At 44.6% G+C, this 24,326-nt stretch overlaps 1 protein-coding gene across 1 annotated transcript in view; it reads left to right on the forward strand.

The window, feature by feature from the left end:
• Positions 1-7,533: 7,533 nt before the first annotated feature.
• ZW10 (zw10 kinetochore protein) overlaps positions 7,534-24,326 on the forward strand; it is a 270,359-nt gene continuing 253,566 nt past the window's right edge. Inside the window, exon 1 of the mRNA XM_069614236.1 lies at positions 7,534-7,727. Coding sequence (XP_069470337.1) covers positions 7,623-7,727 — 105 coding nt within the window. The 5' untranslated portion in view covers positions 7,534-7,622. The remainder of the gene's footprint in view (positions 7,728-24,326) is intronic.

Here is a 24,326-nt window from a genome sequence, read left to right on the forward strand (position 1 = left end):
ACTAGAAGGGTCATGCTCACCGGAAGAGGGTGACTCCACAATGCATGAACAGGAAACTACAGCTCCTGGGCCAGATCAACCTGAAGAGGAAATCTGGAACCCAGCCCCTGAAGCCTCCTTTAACCCTGAATTGGAGAAAAATCTCCACCAGCATCCGCGAAGAGACTCAATTGCCATAGCGGATCAGCTAATCAGGGACCTCGCACATCTAAATGCCAAATTAGCAGTATCCGGCCAGGCCTTACCGCAAAATAGCCAGCAAGATGGAAGGGTGCCAGACCAAATGGGTCGCACTGAGAACAACGCAGCATCAGCAACCTGTGAAGTCGCAAGACACCAAACGTGGAAGAGGAAAGCGGCAATGACGGAAACGCAGCTTAAAAACATCCTTCAAACAACCAGCTCTGAGTCTGAATTCTACCACTCTCAAAAACGTTTAAAAAATAATATGCTAAAGACAGATAGCGATCCTGCCTCCTGTAGCAATGAACTAATTAAATCTAGAGTGCCCGAGCAGGAGACCCTTGAGTCCCCACCTGGATCCACGGAGATTGATACGGAAACAGGATGCGAGGCCCAGACAAAAAACAAAAATATTAAATTACCTCCGAGGAAAGCAAGAGATGGAATTCTGACTTCGAAAGCGGCAATTGAAAAAGCGGTGAACGAACTCAGACCAATTCTGATGTCGGCTACAACTATAGCTGTAACACCACTAACAAAGCTCTATGAGCAACTTAATGACACGTGCAAAGATCAGAACACATTGATTGCACTTCTAAATACAAAAGTGATCAAAATGGAAAGCGACATGCTTGAAATGGCCCTCCAAAACAAAATGACATGTCGCGGATATGAACATGCAACCACTTTGCTGAAAGATGCCTTAAAAAATAACGCTGAGGATAAACGGCTGCTAGCAGAGGTTGCCAAACAAGCTCTAATAACCTTAAATAAAGAACAAGATAGAAGATATGCGTATACTAAAACACAAGTACAATCATCAGAACCATGTAAAGCGGCACAAGTAGAGCAGGAGTGCCAAACCCTGCCAGAGCAAACAAAGGAACAAACGCTATCAAACAAAAGCAGAACAGCTAAATCAGACAAAATAAGACCCGACAAAGGTCTCCTCTCTAAAAACACCGAAATTGAGAAGCCAGAGCGAGAAGAAAAAAGGCCTGGTATCCAGGCAAAGGAAGCGCAGCTGGTGGCAGATGACAAGAGTCCCGATAACGCAGAGAACAAAGTGCAAGGGTCCCCCAAAGGATGCCCTAGAGCTGTAGACAAGAGCGAGGGACCAAGAAAAGAGGGGAACCCCGTATCAGCCGACACTGTAACCCCCGTGATAATCATCGCCGAGTGTGAGGACAACAAGGCAAGTGGTTCGTCACCGAAGCCGAATACATCCAAGGCCAGGAGTCCCGATCAAGAGTGGTTCGAGATATTTGATCCTAAGAACAGTGAAAATACCAAAAAAAATTGTAACATCAGACAAGGGAAATGTAAAAAAAAAACTAAAAATATGGCCGCACCAAAGAACAAAAATGGCAAAAGTTCTGCAAATTTTTTCAGAAACATCAAGGCCTTAAACCTGACAATAAACAACACTGAGATGCCCAAGGAAGTTAAAAAACAAACGGGACCCAGTGAGATAAGTGATAAGCAAGGAACAACTAACTTAAAAGAAAAAGGGCAAAAGAATAACCAGCCCACAAATGAACAGACCCAAGAGTGTGACGAAGATGATCTGATGAACATGTCAGTATACAGCATACAGGATGACAATGAAGATGGGACGGCAAGTGTCGCAGAGATGTCCCCAACGAAAAGGGTTGAGGGATTAAAAGAACTTACACCAAAGGTAGCGGAGAAGGAGGGCCAGAAGGAGGATTTGACAAGTGAGAGAGTCATCCGCCTAATTAGATCTCCGGAGAAGCAAAACAATGACCAAGCAAGTCTGAGGGAAGAAGACACAGTGCAGATTAAACCCTTCTATACCATAGAAAAAAAATTGAAAATCCGCCTGATGAAAAATAAATTGGAGCAAGAGAAGAACAAAAAACTGATGCAGAGAGAAGCTAAACCAAGACTGAATCGATCAGAGTGTAAATCTCCAATGTTAAGAGGGAGTAAAAACTTAACAACTATGGAAGAAACAAGTGCAAAGAATAAGAGACTAGATAACAGTCCAAAAAACAAAACTGGACAAGGCCAGAACTGTGCGAAGGAGTCTACAACACATTTCAGATTACTGATTGAAAGGATTGAACCAAAAAAGAGCGACAAGACGCTTAACCGAAACACTGTATTAAATCTTTTTCAATCGATTGCGATTCTTCGGGCAATCAGAAGTGCAGAACTAAGTTGCGTGGAATTGATAAACGAACATGGTCGATCAAGCGCATTGCTACATATAGAATCGATAAAGATAACTCAACTGATCATGAGGTGTGAAAGCAAATAAGGGAAGCGGGTTTCCAGATTTACGAAGTAGACAATCTACTTGCAACAAAGGAGAGTCTACAGATGAATAACCCTCAGCCTCCCATCCACCCACCCAAAAAAAACGTGAGTGAGGAAAAACCATCGGTGGCTGAAGAAACATGGAGAGTCTCGTCATTGAGGAGTGAAGAGCCAAAAGGAGCAAATATTGAAATCACAGTATCTAACATACAAGCAAAAGCAGGCCCAAGCAATCAGGACTCCAATGGAATCAGTGAAAGTAGTGTGGAAGAAGAATATAAATGGGCATGGTTAGCAAAGGCCCTAAACGATCCATCGAGAAGCTAACGTCAAGAAGGACGAAATCAAGTAATATGGGCAACATGGAATACCAGAGGTTTTACCCATCTTGCAAACAGTTCAAATGAAATGCTAAGAAAATGTGACATCCTGTGTTTGCAAGAAACTTGGCTGTCGACTTGCCCGTGTATTGATGGGTTTGAGGTGGCCATGAACCCTACTATAGTCAAGAAAAAGGGTAGACCCATGTCAGGCCAGTTAATTCTGGTGAATCGCAGGAGTGGTTTTGAAATCCGAGAGACGAGAAATCATTCAAACAACATACAATATACAAAAATAGAATCAAAAATAGCAAATGGAACACTGAAAAAAATAGTACACATATTCAATATCTACTGGAATCACCAAGATCCAAAACAAGGAAATCTAATGGACGACCTGCTGGATGCGGTAGACAAGGTGATGTCGACTGAGAGAGAACTGAACATGGTGATATGTGGAGATCTCAATCTAAAATTATTAGAACTATACGGAAAAAAAACTGGGAAAACAAAAACATCAATAAATGAAGTAAAAAAAAAAAGAACATGGCTGGAAGAGATGGAGGATCGTGCACTGAACATGATGAACAGGAATATAATGGGAGATATCCCAGCAGTGGCGACATGGGAGAGAGGGCAGCAAAAGTCAATCCTTGATTACTTTTTTGTAACCGAGGGAATGGCAGAAGAAATATCATCAATGAAGGTGATAAAAACCACCCATAGCGATCATAATTTAGTCTCTCTCACCTGGAATCAACCCACTCTCAAGAAACAGGCACAACCAAATCAACCATTTGAATTGGAGCCGGGCAGAACACGGCTGAGAATGATAGCCAAAGATATAAAGACACTGACAGATGGCATAAAACCCCACCCTAGCGCCCGGAATGACCACTTAATTGAATACAGAGAATTTATGGAAATTTACAGGCTGAAAGTCAATTGCCAGGGGAAACCGTTCTACAAGAAACATATGTATGATATAGAAATAGCCCGAAAAAAAAGAGCTTTAAGGAAAAACTGTAGAAAGATAGGAAACGTAAACGAGGAAGAACAGAAGCGAAAGTTGAGATCACTGAAGAATAACTACAGGAACTGGGTGAAAAGCCATAGAGCAGTGCGGGACCAAAAGGATGCTGAAACCATGTTGAAGACCCTAGGACAGCGAAATACCAGAGGTTTCTGGTCATTAATAAATGAGGTGGACAATCCGCAAAAGGCAATGACCAAAAACATGGTTACAGAAAGCCAATGGGAAACACATTACAGCTCCTTATTTGAGAAGAAAATGGCATCGAAATCACCTGAGTTTCCCAAAATCCAACCATGGGACTTAAACTTTGAACATAAGGGGATACACGACTGTATAAAGAAATGCAGTGAGTCAAGGGCAGCAGGGCCCGACGGACTATCAAATCAGATGTTGAAAGAAAACACTGAGGAATGGTCCTCATTCTGTGACAGGCTATTTCGAAACATCACGCAAGAAGCTAAAATACCACTGACATGGAAAGAAGGTATAATAGTACCGATCTTTAAAAAAGGATGTCGGCTAACACCAACGAATTACCGGCCAATCGCCCTGTTGGATGTAGTGGGGAAGATCTTTGCTACCATGTTACTACAAAAGTTGAACACCCGGCTGAAGGAAAGTAACTCAATTGACATCAGACAGACAGGCTTTGTTAAGGGTGCAGGGTGCAGCCTAAATCTGTTAATACTAAACTTGCTCAAAATGGAAGCGATCAGATCGGGACAGAAGGTGTACCTAGCCTTTATAGACCTGGCCCACGCGTTTGTCGGAGTAGATCGCGAAACTCTTTGGCAGAACCTGAAAGATCGAGGATGCCCCATGAGTCTCATTTTGGCAATAAGAGAATTGTATTCGGAAACCACAGTTAAAATTCGGCTAGACACACAAGGCAACTATTCAAACGCAATACCAACTGCCAGGGGAATAAAGCAAGGCTGCCCCCTAGGCGCAACATTATTTAACTTCTACATATCCGAGGTGGGGAAAGCATTTGAAGAAGTGAGAAGTACCCCACCTACATTGAATGGAACTAAAGTCAGCTGGCTCCTATACGCAGATGATATTGTGATATTAGACCTTACTCCAATAGGACTGCAACGCAAGCTATCGGCTCTGAAAGAATACACGGCGAAGATGGGCCTAGAAGTCAACACGACAAAATCAGAGATCCTGATCTTTGAAAATCTAAAAGGGGCAGCTCCAAGAAAACATCAAATCTAGTGGGCAATGGGGAAAGAAAAAATCCAAAAAGTAAAGAGCAGTAGATACCTGGGAGTACACATTAATTCCAGCTTACGTGACGATCCAATGGTATCTCAAACGATAAGTAAATGTAAGCAATTAACGGCACAAGCATGGGAAGTCCACAACAAGTATGGGAAATTCTCTTTCAAGCCTGTGATACATTTCTACAAAAGCAAGGTAATTCCAGCCCTTATATTTGGAGCAGAATGCATGTTTGGATGCTCAAGCGAAATATGGTCAAGGTGCGAGGGGTCGTTTTGGAAAAAGATCTTGCAAATTCCAACAAGCTACCCAACGGCATGTGTACTTTATGAAGTAGGATTACCAACCCCGGATGCAAAAATCACTTGGAACATGCTGACCCTATACAGCAAGACAATTGAGGTCTCAGCTCCACAGTTCAAAATACTGGCAGAGCACGAAAAAGAGCAGCCAAAGCCGATACTCCAACAATGGAGACTGAATTGCAAAAAGATACTACAAGAGCTAGGAGCTGAGGAGAACCAGCTGACCACCAATCCAAACGCTGTGAAAAAGAAAGTAATGGAACACGACTGGATCAAAACAATTGAGAAAAGAAACTCCCACAAATGTATGACAAATCATCCTGGCGAAGCAAAGGGAAGAGTGCAGACACTACAATATCTGGAAATGTTTCCATGCAAAATTCGAAGAAGATCTTACCTAAGATTTAGGTTGAATTTGTACGAAACAAGAGAAGTGGAAATGCACAGAAAGAAACTGCCGAACAAGGATTCAAAATGCCGCTTCTGCCAAATAGAGAATGAATCGCTGAAACACTTGATCTTGTATTGCAGTGAACTCAAAGCTCTGAGAACGAAATATTTGGCTACTGAAAGAGATTTAGTCGCAACATATAGCGAGGAAGAGTGGTGGTGCCGCTTACACTGTAGCGCCCATAAAAAATTGTCGCTGGCACTCACATTGTTTCTACAACAGATGGAAATCAAGATGCGAGAAATGGAGTAAGAAATGTAAGAAATCGCATGTTGCTACAAGAAATAGGTTGAAGCAGGCGAGATCCCCAAAAGGGCAAAGCGGCCCTAGACAGACTCTGATGGAGTTGAGTGAAAGGGAGCCGCCTCCGATGAACTTGTAAAATGGTTTAGAAGAAATACATACTAAAAATTTTAGAAACTAAGTTTGCTAGGGAAGAGCATGATAACGATAATGTAATAATTTTCTTTTTTCAAAAGTTTGTACAAACTAAATGAAAAAAAAATAAAAAAAATAATGCATACATGCCAACATTCTGAGGCACACAGGAGGGAAATTTCACGGGAGTATTCGGGAGAAATTAATTTCCCCATAGGAGTGCATTGGGGCTAGAATTATATCAGGCGGGATTACGTGAAAAATAGCAATATTTTGCTATACTTTTCATTTAAAAATCGGGAGTCTCCCGCCTAAATCGGGAGGGTTGGCATATCTGGTAATGGGGGCGGGCCCCCGACAAGGAAGAGGGTCTTGGAGGTAATGTCAGCTAAACTGATTTTGGTGACACCCGCCCTAGTCAGTTGCCACAACTGCCAATCTCCTTGCCAGTTCATAAGCATCAATTGAGTGCTCACCCACATAAGCAAAATCTTGCTTTTTTTCCACCCACCTTTTCATTTTGACAGTATGTCAACAGAAAAAAAAACTTAGATCTGCTTTCCCCTTGAAAAAACTTGCAATGTTCTATATTTTCATTTTGACAGTGTCAACAGAAAAAAACTTAGATCTGTTCTCCCTTTGAAAAAACGTGCAATGTTCTATCTTTTCATTTTGACAGTATGTCAACAGAAAAAAACTTAGATCTGTTCTCCTCTTGAAAAAACTTGAAATGCTTTCGGGTGTTCTTGTCCAGGCACAGAAAAAACTTACAAATATCACATAACAACACAGTCTCAAGAACCATATAATTTTGCGCACATCGCATACTAGTTGTAAACATAGCATGCCATGACATGATACACCTCGGCAGCTCCAGGAAACTTTGCGCTAACACACCCCTACTCTCGCCTCCATTGGATTGCCTTGTCCTTTATATTTTCGCGCAGGCAGTGTCTGTGTGCCCCCATAATAAACCTAAACACACTCCATCGGCCATTTTAGAAAATCCCACCCACACCCGCATTATGTGAGCAAACTAAAAATAAAGAGACAATCGAAGTTTAATAGGGATGAGCACATCAAACTCATATTTTCTTTCTGCTATTGGCACATAATTACATTTACAAAATTGTTATTGGAATATAAGTTAGGCATCACAGTGTGAGTATGAAAAGTGTAATTAAACGTCATTACATTTTAATCATTCTCTTACATACAGCTAAGTGGATGGAACTCATGTTGTATGACTGGCGGCTATAAGTACGTAGTTTGCTGTGAAAGCGGCTCCCTTTCAAGATGGCGGCTCGCGTTGCGTGCAGGCCTAGTCCTTTCTCTGTGTCCACGACGCTACCCTGTCAGGCAGAGTTTGAACGTTCTGCGGGGCCAGAGTGGGGACCGGCGGCAGAAGGCGTCCCGCCACTGGAGCGCCCGCTGCTGACATGTCATCCTTCGTGACCGAGGTGCTCGCCAACTCTGGCAAACTGGAGAAGGAGGACCTTAGTACCAAGATCAGCAAGATGTGCAGGAGGGTGGAGGAGGTCAAGGTAAGCCACAGACAGGGGCGAGCAGCTGCGCGAGTGGGTGGAGAGGTGGTCAATTTAAGGGAGGCAGGGGCCCTAGTGAAGTGGGGGGAGCTGTGCATAAGGAAGGCATGGTAACAGTGGCCCACAGGAGAGGAAATCAGCAAGCTGTGCAATGGTGGTGGGAAGGTCCAGGTAAGTGTTGTAACTTCATGAATGCATGTAGGAGGGGTGCTGGCCCTACCAGGCTCCATAACAACTGGTGATGAAGGAAGGATTTGTGATTACCCTTCATGCTGCCCAGTAATGCTGGTGCGTGCTTCTTCGGGTGCTTGCATCATGTTGGTTCTCCCCCGACGACCTTTGGCCGTGCTAGCGAGGTCCCATTTGATATAGGCTGACGCTGCCGCAGAGCCCTGAGCATCTCTGTTCATATGGTCTCCCGCCTTAGAGGAGAAGGAGATGATGTGGGGCGCCGTCTGCTGCACTTAAGGATATGATGCTCTTGCTTCAGGTGAGATGAGTAGCGCGGCGCAGACCCCTGTGCTGCCACACAGAGTGAGACTCCTGAATGGGGGAACGAGAGCGGTGTGTTGTCGCAGTGATAGAAATGGAACTCTCGCCTTGGGGAGATGCACGCATGCTGCTGTGAGGAACGCGTCGTGCTGCTGCAGCATTTGGATCCATCTCATCCCGAAAAAAGAAACAGTGGAAAATGGAATTCTCCAGTTTGGGAGAGGAGGTGCAGCATCTGCCGCACCACTGAAGCTGCGCAGACCACTACTGCTTGGGGGAGTGAAGGAGCGGCCTCTGCCGTCATGGCACTACAGAAAGCAGCGCATTGCCACATGAAAAGAAGTAAATCTCCTGCATGGGGGAGCAGGTCAGCGTGGTCTCTGCCGCCGTAAAGAAAGGAACTCTCGCTGATGGTGAGCCCACATACAGTGTGGCACAGACAACCAGCCATTCGTGTCTCCTGCTACTGGTTTCACCAATGAACTGCAGCCCCGGCACTCCCGACCGCGGCTTTGCCAGCATTGACAAATGTGCCCTTGGTTTTCCTGGACAAATAAGTTTGTTGATTTCCAACCCTCATGATTGTGCCTATCCTTGTGGCCCCAGCGAGCCGGTTGTGCCTTGCTCCCCACAGACAATGGTGTATGCTATGTCGAGCTGTCATCCTGTGCTGTCCTAATGCTTAAAATGGATTCAGTAATTATTATGTACATTGAATGCTGGGTGCCCACATGTAGTTATAATACTTAAAATGGTCCCGAAGGTCATGTATGTTTGGAGCTGTGATCCTGCACATCATCGGCATGCTTGTGGGAACTCTCACCTCCCTTGTGTATTAAAGGTTCCCTAATGTGTTTGCTGCCTTATTATCAACTGCCCGACCCAAAACGTGTATGTAATTATATTGCACAATTACAAAGTAGTGTGAGGGCCCCTCTACTGTTCTATGGAATTTCTTCCACTCAAGAGAGTCTACAACCACGTTTTAGCTCACAGCACCCTTCACAGAGGAGAAATATCTATTTGCATATCAGTGATTGTCCCACCCACAAGGGCAGTACAGTACTGAAATGCTAGGCAATTCTAATCTGAACAAGAGTACCATCAGCAACCCCAGACGCGTGTTTCGACCTTGTTCGGCCGCCTCAGTGTGTTGAAGCTGAGCCTTTCTAAGGCACAGGGAGCAAGGGGTCCATGTCTGGATTACCCTGGGTTACTTAGGGCGAAAACCCCAACTTTTACAGAATTACAAAGAATCACACTAGGTTGATAATGACTGGAGTCTCTTTGATCTTAGGCAGACATGGGGAGGATTTAGTGTAGCCCAGGAGAGGGGTTCAACTATCATGGAAATACTTCAACAACATTTCTTTCCTGCCCCCCTCCCAACTTCCTACAAAGCACTCTGGGAGCAGACATTAGAAGGCAAGACACTTGTTACAGAAGCTAGAATTGGACTCTTACAGGTTTGAGATTGAATAATCTGCTGTGCCAACATTACTACATAAGGGGGTGAACCTCCCACCTCCTCAACTGAACCTACTTGAAGAGTATTTCGCTGGAATTTTGTTCAGATATAGTCTGCCCAAAGTCACCAGGCACTGGGGTGAAGATAAAGGTCTCCCAGGAGGGAGAAAGGCCCTCTTCCTAACGACTTCAAGGGAACACTCGACCTGCTGATGGAAAAGGACTGCTTGCTGCTTGGACACTGGTACACAAGATTGCCTGCTGGAGTGGTACACCTTAAGTGTCCCTGACACCTTACTGTGTTTTTCTTGTTGCTATTTTAGCCCTTTGCATATTTGCAGTGGTGATTTCACATTGGCTGTTTTCGATGCGTTTTTCAAAAAATAAATGCGTGTGTTTGGGGTAGGGGATAAGGGGGTGGGGTGCAAGAGTCCTTGGGCCAGGAGACACGCCAAGCTGTTCAGCAGGTTTGAGAAGGTTATGGTAGGGGATACAAGAGCCCTAGAGGCAGCAAGCACCTGTGCTGGAGGATGCAATGTGCAGGGCCCCCCGAGGAGAGGATATAGCAAGCTGTGGACAAGATTGGAGGAAATTAAGGGATACCAGGTGAGCCTCTGTGATGGAGGATGTCATATGCAGGATCCTTGGGAAGAGGAGAATGTAACGTGTACATGAGAGTGAACAAAGTCAAGTTAAGGAATGAAGGACCACTGAAGGGGGGAGACCATCTGTGCGGGCCGCTAGGGGAGAGGAGATAAATAAGCTATACAGGAGGATGGATGTAATGTGCAGGACCCCTAGGTAGTTAGACAGGAGAGCAGCAAGCTGTGCATGAATGTGGAGCATGTTAAGGTAATGAACACCAAGTAACTAGAGGTGTGAGCAATTATGCTTTAAGTCTGAAAAAATGACAGATGAGTTGCAGGAGTACAGGGATGAGTAGTGGTTTCAAAACTCCTCCTTTGCCCAACACACCTAATAAACCAGCAGTGATCTCAGTCATAGGTGAAACCAGCACAGCATAAATGGTACACTTCCATCGCCTCTTTCAGGTAACATGGGGTATACCTTTCAAGAGGGATATGTGTCTGCAAGTAAGTAGTCAAAGCAACAGTAGCACTGGAGTGACAAAATTAAAGAAGTCTCTAATCAAAATGAGTCTTGAATAAAAAAACGAAAACGCTAACAAACCATCCCTGCAATGAAATACACAAATTATGCAAGCTTTTGTTTGAAAGGGCTACTCTTGGTTGAAAGTGCTACTCTTGGTATTAAGGCAGGGTGTTGTGGCCACCACTATTAAATCAGATACAAGAATTCTGAGAAAGATGTTTTGGTCATCTTAAACTCTTATTGTCCTTTTAATTAAGCTAACACATCGTACAATGGATGGGATGGAGAATAACTCGCACACCAAATAAGAAGACCGACTCGGGAAGGTGGCAAAGTGTCTTTTTTTAATTCTGAATTATCTAAAACGGGGAGCACAATGGACATCAACGGATGTCGCACAGCATGGTCTCAACACATTTCATAAAAAACATTACTTTTATAGCAGAAACTCGTCATACGTGATGTCATACTATGTGGCAAACTACAAAAACCTACATGGGATTGTGATTGGACTAAAGGGAGTATATAAGTATGCTTTCTTTAAGGGATCATATTGTGATTGGGTCTCAGGTGGGTGACTAATGTCCTCCCTTCGTGCAAGTCATTTTTGACAGTGATTAGAAACACAATATATGATTGGCTCTCAAACTATAAGGCTCTTCATGATATGGCTTTCTAAAATTGGTTGGTACGCTCATGGAACATTCGATTCTCTAGCAGCGCGTAAACTGGTACCCCAGGTGCTGGTGGGTGGACTTGAATGTGTCTCTCCACCCAATTAGCCCATCATCTCTCATCAGTCATGCAGTCTGCCATTCAGATTGTCTTTGAGCTTGGCCTTGCGGTTGCGTCTTGCTCCTGGGAACATAAGGGAGTGTGAGCATGTTCTTATCAAGGTTCAGGCTTGCATGCCCACATCTATTTCCATCCTGGACCCACGTGAAAGACTGTAAAACGGTCCATTTTATAGCATTTAATTGTCCTTAAAGGAATAGTGCGCTCAAAAAATATTATTGTCCCAACAGATGGGCAATAATGAAAAACATGCATTAAACATCATTTTAATCAAAGTTCCTAAGTAAACCTTTGAGCAAACAAGGCTTAAAGCGTTTACATGGGAGCATCCATTTTGCCATTTCAGGCAGCCTCCTCAGCTCATGTTGAGCTCTGCCCTGGCGGCACTAAACAAGGAGCAAAAGCCCCCTACTGGGAGCTTTTGCTTACTGCAGCCAGTGCAGAGCTGTACATGAGCTTGGAGGGCTTACTTCACTTTCATTTTACGTTTTCATTGCTCCCCAATCCCAGGGAAGCACAGAAAATGTAAAATGAAAGTGAAAAAAGAAAAGCAAAGGCGCAGCAATTATAAATACAAATTTGTATTTCTGACTGCGGCGGCTTTCGCTTTGTCTCCTGGGCTCCCCGGGTCGGTTATAAAACAGCTTGCATTTTCTGCAGTGCTTCTTCACATGTGCAATCTTCATTCCACACATGAGTCTTCTCAATTCTTTACTTGGCCATCCGATTCTATAAGGTCTATGCCTTCTCTTCTTTGGTCATCCTTTTTGGTGCGTCATGCTCATTTCCTGTGACGTCACCAGCGTTTCCTTTTCACATCTTCACACTTCTTTGGGGCTCTCGGGAGACCGTCCTCTCTTCGGGGATACATCACATAGGGTTTTCTCAGTGAATATCTTGTCTCAAAGGCTTTTCGTGTAATCCGCAGCATCAATGGTGTTGCACATGTCGCAATTTTTGGTCTCCAACTTATAGGAAAAATAGGGGCGGGCCTTCCTGCAGAGGCGTTCAGCTGCTCCTCTGGTTGATTTATCGACCATTCCTTCACCAGTTTCCACATCTTGGTATTCTTTCTTGAAAAAGTGCTTCTTTATAGTCCAAATTTTTACTACTCCCTTCAGGTATCCTGCTGATTTTACATGTTCATCGACACTCCAGGTCATGTGGCTGCATCGTATATTCAGATTACAATAAATCCACTGAAGAGGGAAAATGGGATGGTCCCTTCCCCCGACCGACGTACAAACTATGACCAACAACATCACGACCCAAGCACCCTCGGCGGGAAGAGTTTGCACCTCTGTCCACTACCCCGCATGTCCACATCCACCGTGACCCTGCTCCACCTGCAAATCCTGGCTGCTTCCCACCCAGAACACGAGGAGGGAACCACAATGGAACTGAAACCGATCTCATGGACCAGCATGACTAAACGTCACAAACGTACACCTACCATTGTTAGAGATGACACGACGACATAGCCACAACAGACCGAAACGCACGTGGCGCCGTACTCCTGGATCAGACACACACCAAAACCACACGAAGAACATGCTCCGTGCTATGACATAGGGGACCATAGACACTCGCAGACATGCATCGTTATTATTTTTCATATAGGTCAGCAACCGCATCGCACAAACGCAAGACGTCAGAAGAGTTTGTGTACATGCTTGCAGACGCTTTATGCAACTAACCCTGAAGGCAAGACCATATGGACCAATGCACAAAGAAACGCACCGCACTCCCACACCCCTCGCCTTAACATCGCCAAAGTAGACCTCAAAACCAGAATCGGCAGGCCTGGATCAGCTCACACGGAGCCATGAAGTGCTGAGCACACAAAACCACCCCTAAACTGGAGCTGCCGCAGCCAAGGTCGCAATGTTACAAACCACATTTCGAGCTCCCCCAGCCAAGGTTACACCTGCGACCGCGGCAGCTGCCAGAAGGCAAAATACAAATCAAATCCCCGTAATTCTGCCTCCAACACGGTCCCTCAACACGTGACCAAGACAACCTATAATGATGCCAAGCCTCAAAGACTGAAGGAGCACTGGGGTCCAACGTTTGGGACCCAGCTTGTAACAAACTCGGGCCACGGCAGCAGTGGGGAAGCAGCGCTCTAATGGCAAGTAACAGGACCTGCCCATTGTCTTCCACCGACACATAGTCACACTTTGTTGCCAACACCAGTTACATCGCGAGCTGGGAACGACGATGGTCCCAGGCTTGGAGGCTCGCAGATGGACCAATCAGGACACGGGGGGTGCTAATCACTGATGGCACCACAAGACAACCAATCACTTAACTCTCTTCATGTAACTATTTTCAAGTAGCAATTTTTAGGGACAACCCAAGCGTACCACCTGACTTCTTCTCTACCAATAACCCTTTCCAATATACTGTCCTATACTGACCCTACCACTCGGGGAGCCAACCCGGAGTAGCGGTAGGTTTGGGGATGAATTTTCACAGATGACGCTCATTGTTACGTCACTCGGTTACAAAAGGGGCCTGCGAGCCCACTTGCGGCGAGAAGTTTCCTGGAACTTATGCTCCATGAACCTGTCCCTATTTGTTTTGTGCAATAAACAGCAGTAACCTATTGCTCTTGTGTGTGCCTTCCCACAGCTGTAGGTCCGCAGACTCACTGAGAGTCAAAAACTTAAATTTCAAAAGGTATTACATTTGTAGACGTTGCTATTCTCACATGTTCTTACAGTACTCTCCTTAGAATTCAATCGCATCTTATAATGCATATACATAGCCGGTCAAGTGGCACAGCGAGTAGAGCGCTCGCTTTGGCATCAGTGCAGAGTCTGCTAACGCAGGTTCGAATCCCGGCGGGGCCAAACTCAGCCTTTCATCCTTCCGAGGTCGATAAATGAGCACCACACACCGTGGGTAATAATAAGCAGCGCTCAGATACCTGAGGGTTCGTAGCGCTATATAAATGCCAAATTATTATTATTATTATTATAGGGGAAGAAGCAGGCCTGAAACACAGCAATAATTTCTATGCGTAAAGATAATCATGTTGGTTATACACAGTGGCTCATGATACTGCCTCTTGTTTACTTACTTTACTCTCCCTTTATATGCCCCATATTTGTATACATTGTGGTCTCTTAATGTTTTGTGTGTATTTTATTTTTATAGGAAATCCCTACAAGGGGTTGTGAATGTAATGTTGGCAAAAAAGTGTCGGGGTTTATCTGGAGATGTGTGATGAACTACATACTTGATTATGCAATGTAGTACTCCAAAGAACATTCCATTGCAGTGTTGTTTCTAGAACAGAAACCTACTTATACAGAAACATAGGCATTGGCTGCAGCATACACCATAGAGATGTAATATTTCTAATTTTCCCATGTGCCACACTCAGCTGAAAGTCGTAACCTAGCATGCGTCACATCTAGATAGAACTGTGAAGGTTAGCTTGTGTCACATCTAGATAGAATTGTGAATGTTAGCATGTGCCAGACTCAGCTAAAAGTCTTAACCTCAGCTCGCGTCGCATCTAGACAGGACTGGTAATGTTAGCGTGTGCCACACTTACATGGAATAGTGAATGATGCCAACTAAACAATCCACTAACAATTTTAGCCCTCTGTATACACCTCTCAAACTCTAACCAAACACAACCACAAGCCTTAAATGCAGCAAATCGCACAAACTTCCCTACACTGCAACAACAAAACAAACCGCACATAGACTTGCACAACAGCACACAACGACTACCGGCCGTAAAACACCCCAAGCCCAGCCAACGGACCCACCGGGCTGAGGCTGCCAACAGCACATCACTGCTTTCTTGCACTTTTACAGCTCTTTCCCTCTAACTCGCCCCCCTCCCTTTGTCAGAGCTGCCAGAGCGCCAGGGGACCACTCCGGTGGTGATAGTGCGTGGTACAAATATCCTTTAACATTAACATGTTGGGTAGTAAAACAGTGAATGCTTCTGTATCACACTTTTGCATACTGTAAAACATATACTTAGTAGGTAATAATGCATCACTTACCGCATACTTGTACTACTACACACAAAACATTAAGAGACCACGTCAGAATAGCAACGTCTACAAATGTAATACCTTTTTGAATTTTAAGTTTTTGACTGTCGGTGAATAAACTTACCTAGCCTAGATATGTCAGTGAACAAAAAAAGGGGCTAGACATGTGATGTCATCAATCATATTTGTGATATCATCTTTGATGTCATGGGTGTTCTTATTAGCAGTGCACGGTGGTGGCGCGAGTTATGGTTGCTTAGCTTACCATAACTGGCGAATTTCAGGGGGTTTTCGGTTTTACTTGTAACCATACCGTCCCTTTAACAAAGTTTTTTCACTGAATTTGATAGGTTTTTAGTAGCGCAACTTAACCATAACGTCCCCTTAACAAAGTTTTTTTCATTGAATTTCATAGGTTTTTTATGAGTCCAACTTAACCATAACGTCCCTGTAACCATGTTTTTTCATTGAATATATATAATATATATATTTACAAAATGTCATATTATGGGTTAGGAACAGACAATGGGTACCACTCATTAACAACACCACTTCAACACATGTCTGCAACACAGCCGCCACACAGAGACAAAATGGTGAAATATAGTATTGAGTGGACTAAAGGTACAGACGAAAAGATAAGGATACCGTGGCCACCCAATGGTAGCTTTAGAATGGAAGCACAACATTCACTGCTAGCATATTTACACAACGCATACAAGGGAAAGAAACTGACAAGCCATTTAGAGGTTTTCGACTTGTGGAGGATGTTTCAGGGATATGCCCCAGGGATTATGAGCATGCAGGAGGTAAAGAGCGAAGGAGCGAGCAAAGGGGAAGGGGGCAGCGTGCCCTGGCCCCTCCCAGAAATCTAGCAAAAGACGCTGAGGAAAGTGTGGAAGAGGCAGAGGGGTCATTCCCAATAAAATAAGTAAAGAAAGAGGCAGAAGAGCTATACCAATAAGAGAACTGAGCGAAACAACAAACCCCTGAAAATTAACCGCCGCAGAGGGATACTCAAACCCTACATACAACCCGCCACCGTATGCCCCGGGGGACCACTATCAGAAGGAATTGCCCGGAGGACGTAAAGTAAGTACAAAAGAGACCCAGGTGAACGTTGACGGCATGAAGAAAGCACAGCTCGATTTTAACGGATATAGGGTCAGACGAATGGATAGCAGTGCAGCTGCTATTAAAACTGCAGGTGACGATGATAGGAAAGGAGGAGGAGGTGATGCAGGCAATAGACAAAGCGGAGTTAGGACAACCACAGAGGGAGAGTGCAGTAAGTAACAGGGAAGAGGGGAACACAACGAAAGAAGCAGTACTGGAGACAAAATTGCCCGAATTAAGGAAGATGCAAAGCATACTCATTAAACAACTAGAGCTAAAGGAACTGGAGAAACAGAGCTAGAGAGAGAAAAGAGTATTGCAGAAAGAACAGCACGTATGGAACAACGGGAGATTAGAAGAAAAGAAGAAAGGGAAGAGAGTGACTGGGAAATGATGCTCTGGAAGAAAAAGATTTTGTCAGAAGGCACACATAAGTACGAGGACGGAAGAATAATAGAAAGCATACTAGCAAGGGAAGGCGGAGAAATGAGCACCAAGGATAGAGATGCAAGGGTGTTGGGGCAGGTAAGTGACGCCATAATGAATGAACTACACAGAGCTAGAGCGGAAATAAGAAGCGAACGGCCAGGCGACCAAGGGCTAAGAGAAAGCAACAGAACAACGAGGAACAAAACGAATACACGCAGTTGCGAAGCAGACACAAGACCTCAAGTAGGGGCAGATTTAGAGGATAAAGGTAGGTGCGCGGACATAGACTTAGAAACAGTAACAGTACGATACCCATGCCCATGCACGAAATTAACATTCTCTGGGGGGATTCTGTAGTGACGAGGGGGAGGAAGAATCATGCGGACAACAGTGATGGGAGCGGAGAAGGGCTTAGCAAACTGTACATCACACGCACAGGCGCAGGGTCGTCATGGGAATGCGGAGCACATGAGGAAGACACAGCTGGACGAGAGGGTGCAAGTACACGGGGGTAGGGATGGTACAAACAGTAACATCATCCAACAAACACACCATACGTCAACAGACTCAGAGACCTCCCTGGGCGCAGAAAGGAAGGATCAACAATAGCACATAACGGCCAGATAGGCCAGCACAGGGACCATAGGAGCACAGGGAACGCACAACGTGCACACCACATTACTCATTTTTTTTTTTTGACGATTTATCTGACATGGAGGAGGAGACTCAAAACATCCACATCACACAGCATAGACGCACACCAGACGAAGTAACCTAATACACACAAATGCCGCTCCTTGGAGAGGGGTGGGACGAGGCCACAATATGTGCCCTGGAAACATGCAGACAAGGAGAACATTGTGTAGATTACCCTCCCTAAGCGGAGGGGTGGGGAAGTGGATATATGAAATGGAAAAATTAACTGCAGGACACAGGTTAGCGGTTGGGGCCGTCAAGGGGCTCTTAATATCAATTTTGGGTGACGCTGCAGATGATATTTGGAAGAGGGCGGGGTTACCGGGGGTGACCATCAGCGACACATCACACGACGGGCCGCCATTTGCAAACTGCAGACATGCGGTGTGGCAAGCATTAAGGGTACAGTGCCCTGACACATCAGACATGGAGGCAATTACCTCACGCAAAATGCGTGAGGATGAGGACCCTATTACATCCAAGAAATTCAGGAGAAATGGCACTTGGAAACGCGAGAGCCATGGGACAAAACACTAGCTATATTTTATCATATACTGATACAGGGGCTACCAGAACCCATGCAGAGGCAATTGAAAAAATTGGTGAGAATGGAAGCAAAGGCGTGGCCAGAGATACAATTAACAATAGTACACCATTGCAGACTATAGCAAGAAAAGATGAAACAGAAAGAGGATGATAGAAAGGCAGACGAGGCAAAATTGGTTCAGAAAAAGCTATTGAAATATGCCCTAGAAGGGGCGCTCTTAACAAGCTCTGCACCACCGTTACCAGCCCTCGTATTACAACAACCAACAGCAACAAGTACCCACAATGACACAACAGTTGCCGCCACCGCCCCCATACACAGCACAATAAAAACAAAAGGCACCACCAATGGGGGAGGGTACACACAAATGGGCAACGGTTATATGAACAACTACATGAACAACTACAGAGGTAGGGAGGATTTAACAGGGGGAGCGAGTTTGGGCCATCGGCACACCAGCAAGGGGGCGGGTTCAGAGGGTACTCCCATTATGGACAACAGGGTTATTTGGACAGCACAGGAGGTTATCCATGGCAAGCTCGGAAGCACCCCACATGCTGGTCATGCAGATTAGTAGGACACGTATCACGTACATGCAGGTCAAGGTTGGCACAACCAGGATGGGGCGAGCAAGGACAACAAGGCTACCAATGGGGACCAAACAACTTCCACCCACAAGAAATGCTACAAGTAGGCCAGGCTCAGATGGAACAGCAAGGGGGCATACAACAACCACAGCTACAAAAGCAACCAAACATGATGCCCACTACACAGCAGATACAACACTAACCCACCCAATGACGAACAAAACAGCAAATGACAACGGCACAACAACACGTCCACACAGTACAGAAACTAACACAAGTACAAGACAACTTGCAACAAGCCATGGACACGACGGTACCAACAACACGAATGGGGGGAGTAACAATATTGGGACATAACCCCTACACAGGTAACAGACAATAATTGCACCCCCAACAGGACAGCCCACAGACTTCCTTGTTGTGTCCCATCCTGCCGGTAACACCTAACCCTGCGGAGGAACCACGCTTAAAGGTGGCGATAGGTGACAAACCATTTTCCTGACTAGTTGACACAGGGGCCACTAGATCCTGTATTAGGGAAGGGAAGTTCAAATTGTTAGACGATGCCATGCACACTCAAGGATTTTCTGGGGCATCGAGGGGTGGTTCCTTTTACTGATAACATCTCTTTATCTGTTAGCGATCACAACTTATGTTTGCCCTTGTTATACTCAAAACAATCACCAGTAAATATACTAGGGCGGGATATCGTGAGCCGGTTGAATATGACCATCTCCTTCACGGACAAAGGAATAATATGCTCAACATCAGGCATACACATGCTCACGGCAAGACACGTCCCACGTACTTCCTGGGATGCAGAAACATTGTTCTCTCTGGTGCTAAAATGCTAGTTTTTATGCACTCTCTGAATCGATCATAATCTTCATTACTACAGCCTACTTTGAAGTCTTTTTACACTGTGTAATCATTATCCTGATCACACAGAATCCAAACATCACCATCACCAGTATTGCTCTCAGGAATCTGACGATATTCGCCATCCATTGTGGAACCCATGAGAAGATAGACGCAAACCATCTATCATCTGCAATATCTTCTGTCTCATCTTCCATCTTGTTCTGCAAGTTTGTTAACAACATTATGGCCTCTGTCAAGGTCCCATTCTCGTCCTCATGAGAAGGTATGAACGTGCAAGACGATGGCCCGATGTTGGCACAAACTCCAATCCTGTCAGGGACATATCTGTTCTGGAGGGTCAACAGCCTTATGGCCCTCAATTCTTCCTTGATTGCATTGAATCCCTTTATGGTAGAATTGATTGTCTGCAGGAGTTCCCATCTTGTAATCTGTAGCCATTTGGTATTGGCCATCGTCTGGATCCTAGGCATAAAGAAATTTGTGAATGTCGCTGAAGTCTGGCTGATCAAACTGTGCTCATATGGAATGGCATCAAAGGCTTCAGTTGATTTTGCTGAAAAGTAATTCTCCCTCCTTGTCCGGTTGAGGACTTCTAGTGATCTTCTCTTCCTCAAATGGGCATCTGCTTTTGGAAACTCTCCAATGTTCGTCACTTTTAGGAATCACTATTGCTGGAACATGTATGAGTACCAAGGAACACGTCCCTTCCCAATCCTTGGGCAGCTTTATGTAAGCTCTGGATCCACAAGCCCAATATCGGTCCATCAGGACGGCTGGCCCTGCTCCCATTTCAATAACGTCGATTGTAGTCTTGCAGTCTTTATTTCTTCCCACTTTCCTTGCAAGCACAAGGTCGCATTTATCGATGCATCTGGCCTGATTCATCTTCTACTCATGTCAACAGTCTGACGTGGTGTTTTCCGTCTGCTGGGCCACGTGAGGGGAGCATTTACACTTGCGTCTCCCCGGCCCCCTGGCAAAACAAGTTATTGGTCTCAGACAGGTAAAAGACCACACATAAACTACTCGTTATCATAAAACAAATGGCTCGTTACAGGCCTTTTTATTCACAAGTTATATGAAATTGGCACACATAAATATACACTTAAATATATAAAGATATAGATATAGGGGACGTCACCGTTAGACAAGAAGCAGAAGACACCTTCATCTTGGCCACTACAACACTGCTTAGTCCCCCCAGCAGGTAGGCAAAGAGATCACTTGTTCTAACGAGGTGTGAGGCGGAGCGTCCTCCCTCTCAGCGAGACTGCATCACCCGAGGGTCCAAATTCCAACTCATTTTTGCCACGCAATGCGCTCTCCTTTATGGGGGCATTTCCCCACCCTTCTCAGTTGTGTTTGCTCTCGGCAGAAGAGCAGATCATAAGTCGAAGGGACAGAGGGTGGAAAAAACCAGTCGGAAGTGGAAAAATCCAGCGCCCGCCCCTCTCATTCATTCCCAGAACCCCTTATCATGCACCTGCAGAACACTCCGACTCCCTCCCTGTAGACAATACAATAACTATTCTCCACAGCAAGTCCACTCAGCAATACTATTGATCTATCTGTGTGAACTTGCTCTGTTATCACTACTGAAATGCTTGTTTATTCTGTGAGGCCTGTTTAGATGCAGGCTTTATTACTGTGATGGGAGATGAGTGTCCAAAACGGCTGCACATCCACGCCATGTTGTTCTAGCTCATATTTCGCACAAGCATTACACGTGGTTGGCCCAGGATAAACAAGCATCATTCACTCTCTGTACTTCTGGCAAATATTCTGACTTCAATCGATGAGCTGTGCATGACATTAGGCCTCCTTCCCATCCTTTTGTGGATTTCACTTGTCCATAAACTAAAACTTGTGTCCGTTCCCAACATCCAGGTCATCCTGCTACTTCTGCTTTATCAGGGCAATTCAGTCTCCTCATCTCTGCAACTACCAACTCTTCATGTCCTTTCTCAGGCTATGCAAGCATCTTGGTTTTCCATGCAGGTTCCTTTTCCATCTGTGTAGTCTTGATATAATCATCCTGGAACGCAAATGACCATTTCGATCTCCATCGCAAGGTGGCCCAGCTTCCTTGAAATTGGCCTCTTGTCATGCATGCTGGAAGAATGATACATCTGGTATCATATAAGTTTGTGTTGCATCCATGGAAATGGGTATTGGTGTGCTGACATAGCAACTCTCCTTAAATGTCTTCTCCCCCACCTTTTTCATTTGCTGATACCACATGTTATTACCCAAGTGTGCTGTACTATCTAGATATGTGCTAATCCCATCATTATCATCTTCTGCATTTATCTTTTCACTGCTATCAAATCAGTGCGCGAATAATAATCATGAAGTATATCATAATAGTTCTCTCTCTGGGGAGAACCATAGGAGTCTCTACCTTGATGGAAGTGAATGCATCAAGAGCAGTACTTGTAGTTGGAGGGTTCAAAGTAGTCCCTGTCTCAACAGGAGCATTAGTAAAATGGGGAATGCTAAACAAAAGAAACAGAAAGACACTAAGTATGGTGGCACATACGTATATCATTAACCAATATAACAATATCCACCATTTGAGACATTCTGGATTTAGTTGGGCTTGCTCATTCTCTGAAATCGTACCATTTTCAAGATTCGTCACTTTTGCTTACATTCAATTAAGGAAGGAAAAACACTACTCTGGCAATTGTAATATATTCAGTATTTGCAGTAACTCCTCTACAATTGCTATAAGCATCCCCCTTATCATAGGCCCATCTGTAGGATCCTGTAAAAACGTGTGGATATCCACATCTCTACTAACAAGTACAGGATAACCTTGAAGAATAAACACAAAAATAGCAAGCACGATACGATGAACATTATTTTCAGGGAGAACCATAAACTCAGTTAAGTAGGTATTCAGTAAGAAATGAATCGGGGTACTACTCCCTCTTCCAATTATTGTAACCGAATTCGAAATCCAGTTCAGGCATATTTGCAATCCATCAACAACTTTCTAAAGTTCATTTTCAAAAAACTCTGTGGCTTAAGAAACACATTTTGCATGCCTGCTATAATATCGATAAGGAGTATCCAATGAGAACCACACTCCAAATGCAATCTGCATTTATTTGTCAATCAGTTGGTTTATCGTCCTTCTTTCTTGTCATTGATCGAGTCTGCATACGCTGAAGTTCTTCTTCTTGTCTTGCTTCTGAATTGATTGTTGGGGGTGCGACAGTCTCACCGGTGTAGAGCTTGACGTCGTTGAGGTGGATCCAAGCTAGTCTACCTTGAACTTTTACTGCTGAGGGAGTAATGTCCTCCACAATATATGGTGCGGTAAATCTCGGCTCATGCCACTTTCTAGTAAAGTTACGAATCAGCACTGTATCTCCAGCATATAGTTCAGGTGCTAATAATAATTTAGACATTTGGTTGCTGAATGGCTTTCATCTGTGTTCTGAGACTGACCCCCACCTCAGATGCTTGAGTTGATCTTAAATGACAGAGATACTAGCGGTCATACATGTCAAATATTCATTTAATTCATTTCCTAACATTCTTTCAGTGCTCTGGGCATCACTTCTACTCCTCCATGGAGGAGTTAAAGACATTCTCATTCGTCTTCCTGTCATTAGCTCGGGGGTGTGAGGTGGTGGTCAGACCCGAGCTGATTCCTAGGGCATATAAAGCTAGGGATAGGCAATATAGCCATCCTTTTTTCAGTGTCAATTTAAGCTTGGCGACTCTTCATTTTAGAAGGCCGTGTGTCTCTCACATATCCCATTCACTTGCGGGTGATGAGCAGAAAAAAACCTCTGTTTGATATTCAGCAATTATCCTATTTGTTCAAATACTTCATTAACAAAAAGTGGCCCATTATCGGATCTCAGCACCTCACACTCCTATCTTGGAAAGATTTCATGTACTAAAAAATTTGCTGCGTAAGTGATATCGGGGTGTGTACAAGGACCTGCTTCGATCCACCTGCAGAAGAGACACACCACCACTATCAGATACCTGTATCCGTTACATACTTGCAGCATATCAACATTATCAATATGTAAATGCTGAAAAGGACCATTCGGTCAAGGAATTACTCCTCTAATCATTTGCAGTGTATGCCCTAGCGGTAAACTTTTGATATACGATGCAGTTTACTACATAAAATGCAACATGTTCTAACAGGTTTGCTACGACTCAGTCTTCTGCAATTGCTGCAGCAAGACTCTCCCTAGTTACATGCGCAGGGTAGTGCAGCTGTTCAAGCGCTACCTTTAACAATGCTACTGGCATCACTGGCTTTCCAGTACTGGCCTGCCGCCGTAATGCTTCTGTGGGGGATAAAGAACACTACCTTCATTTCCATAATTCCTGTTCTTCCTGTGGTGCACTGCCTTGAACCTCCATTAACTGGGCTCTTGGCAAATGATAAAATCCTTCATTCACCACTACATTCATAACTGCTAGC

This window comes from Ambystoma mexicanum, chromosome 9, assembly GCF_040938575.1.
Source record: "Ambystoma mexicanum isolate Mex_15411 chromosome 9, UKY_AmexF1_1, whole genome shotgun sequence".
Lineage (NCBI taxonomy): Eukaryota > Metazoa > Chordata > Amphibia > Caudata > Ambystomatidae > Ambystoma > Ambystoma mexicanum.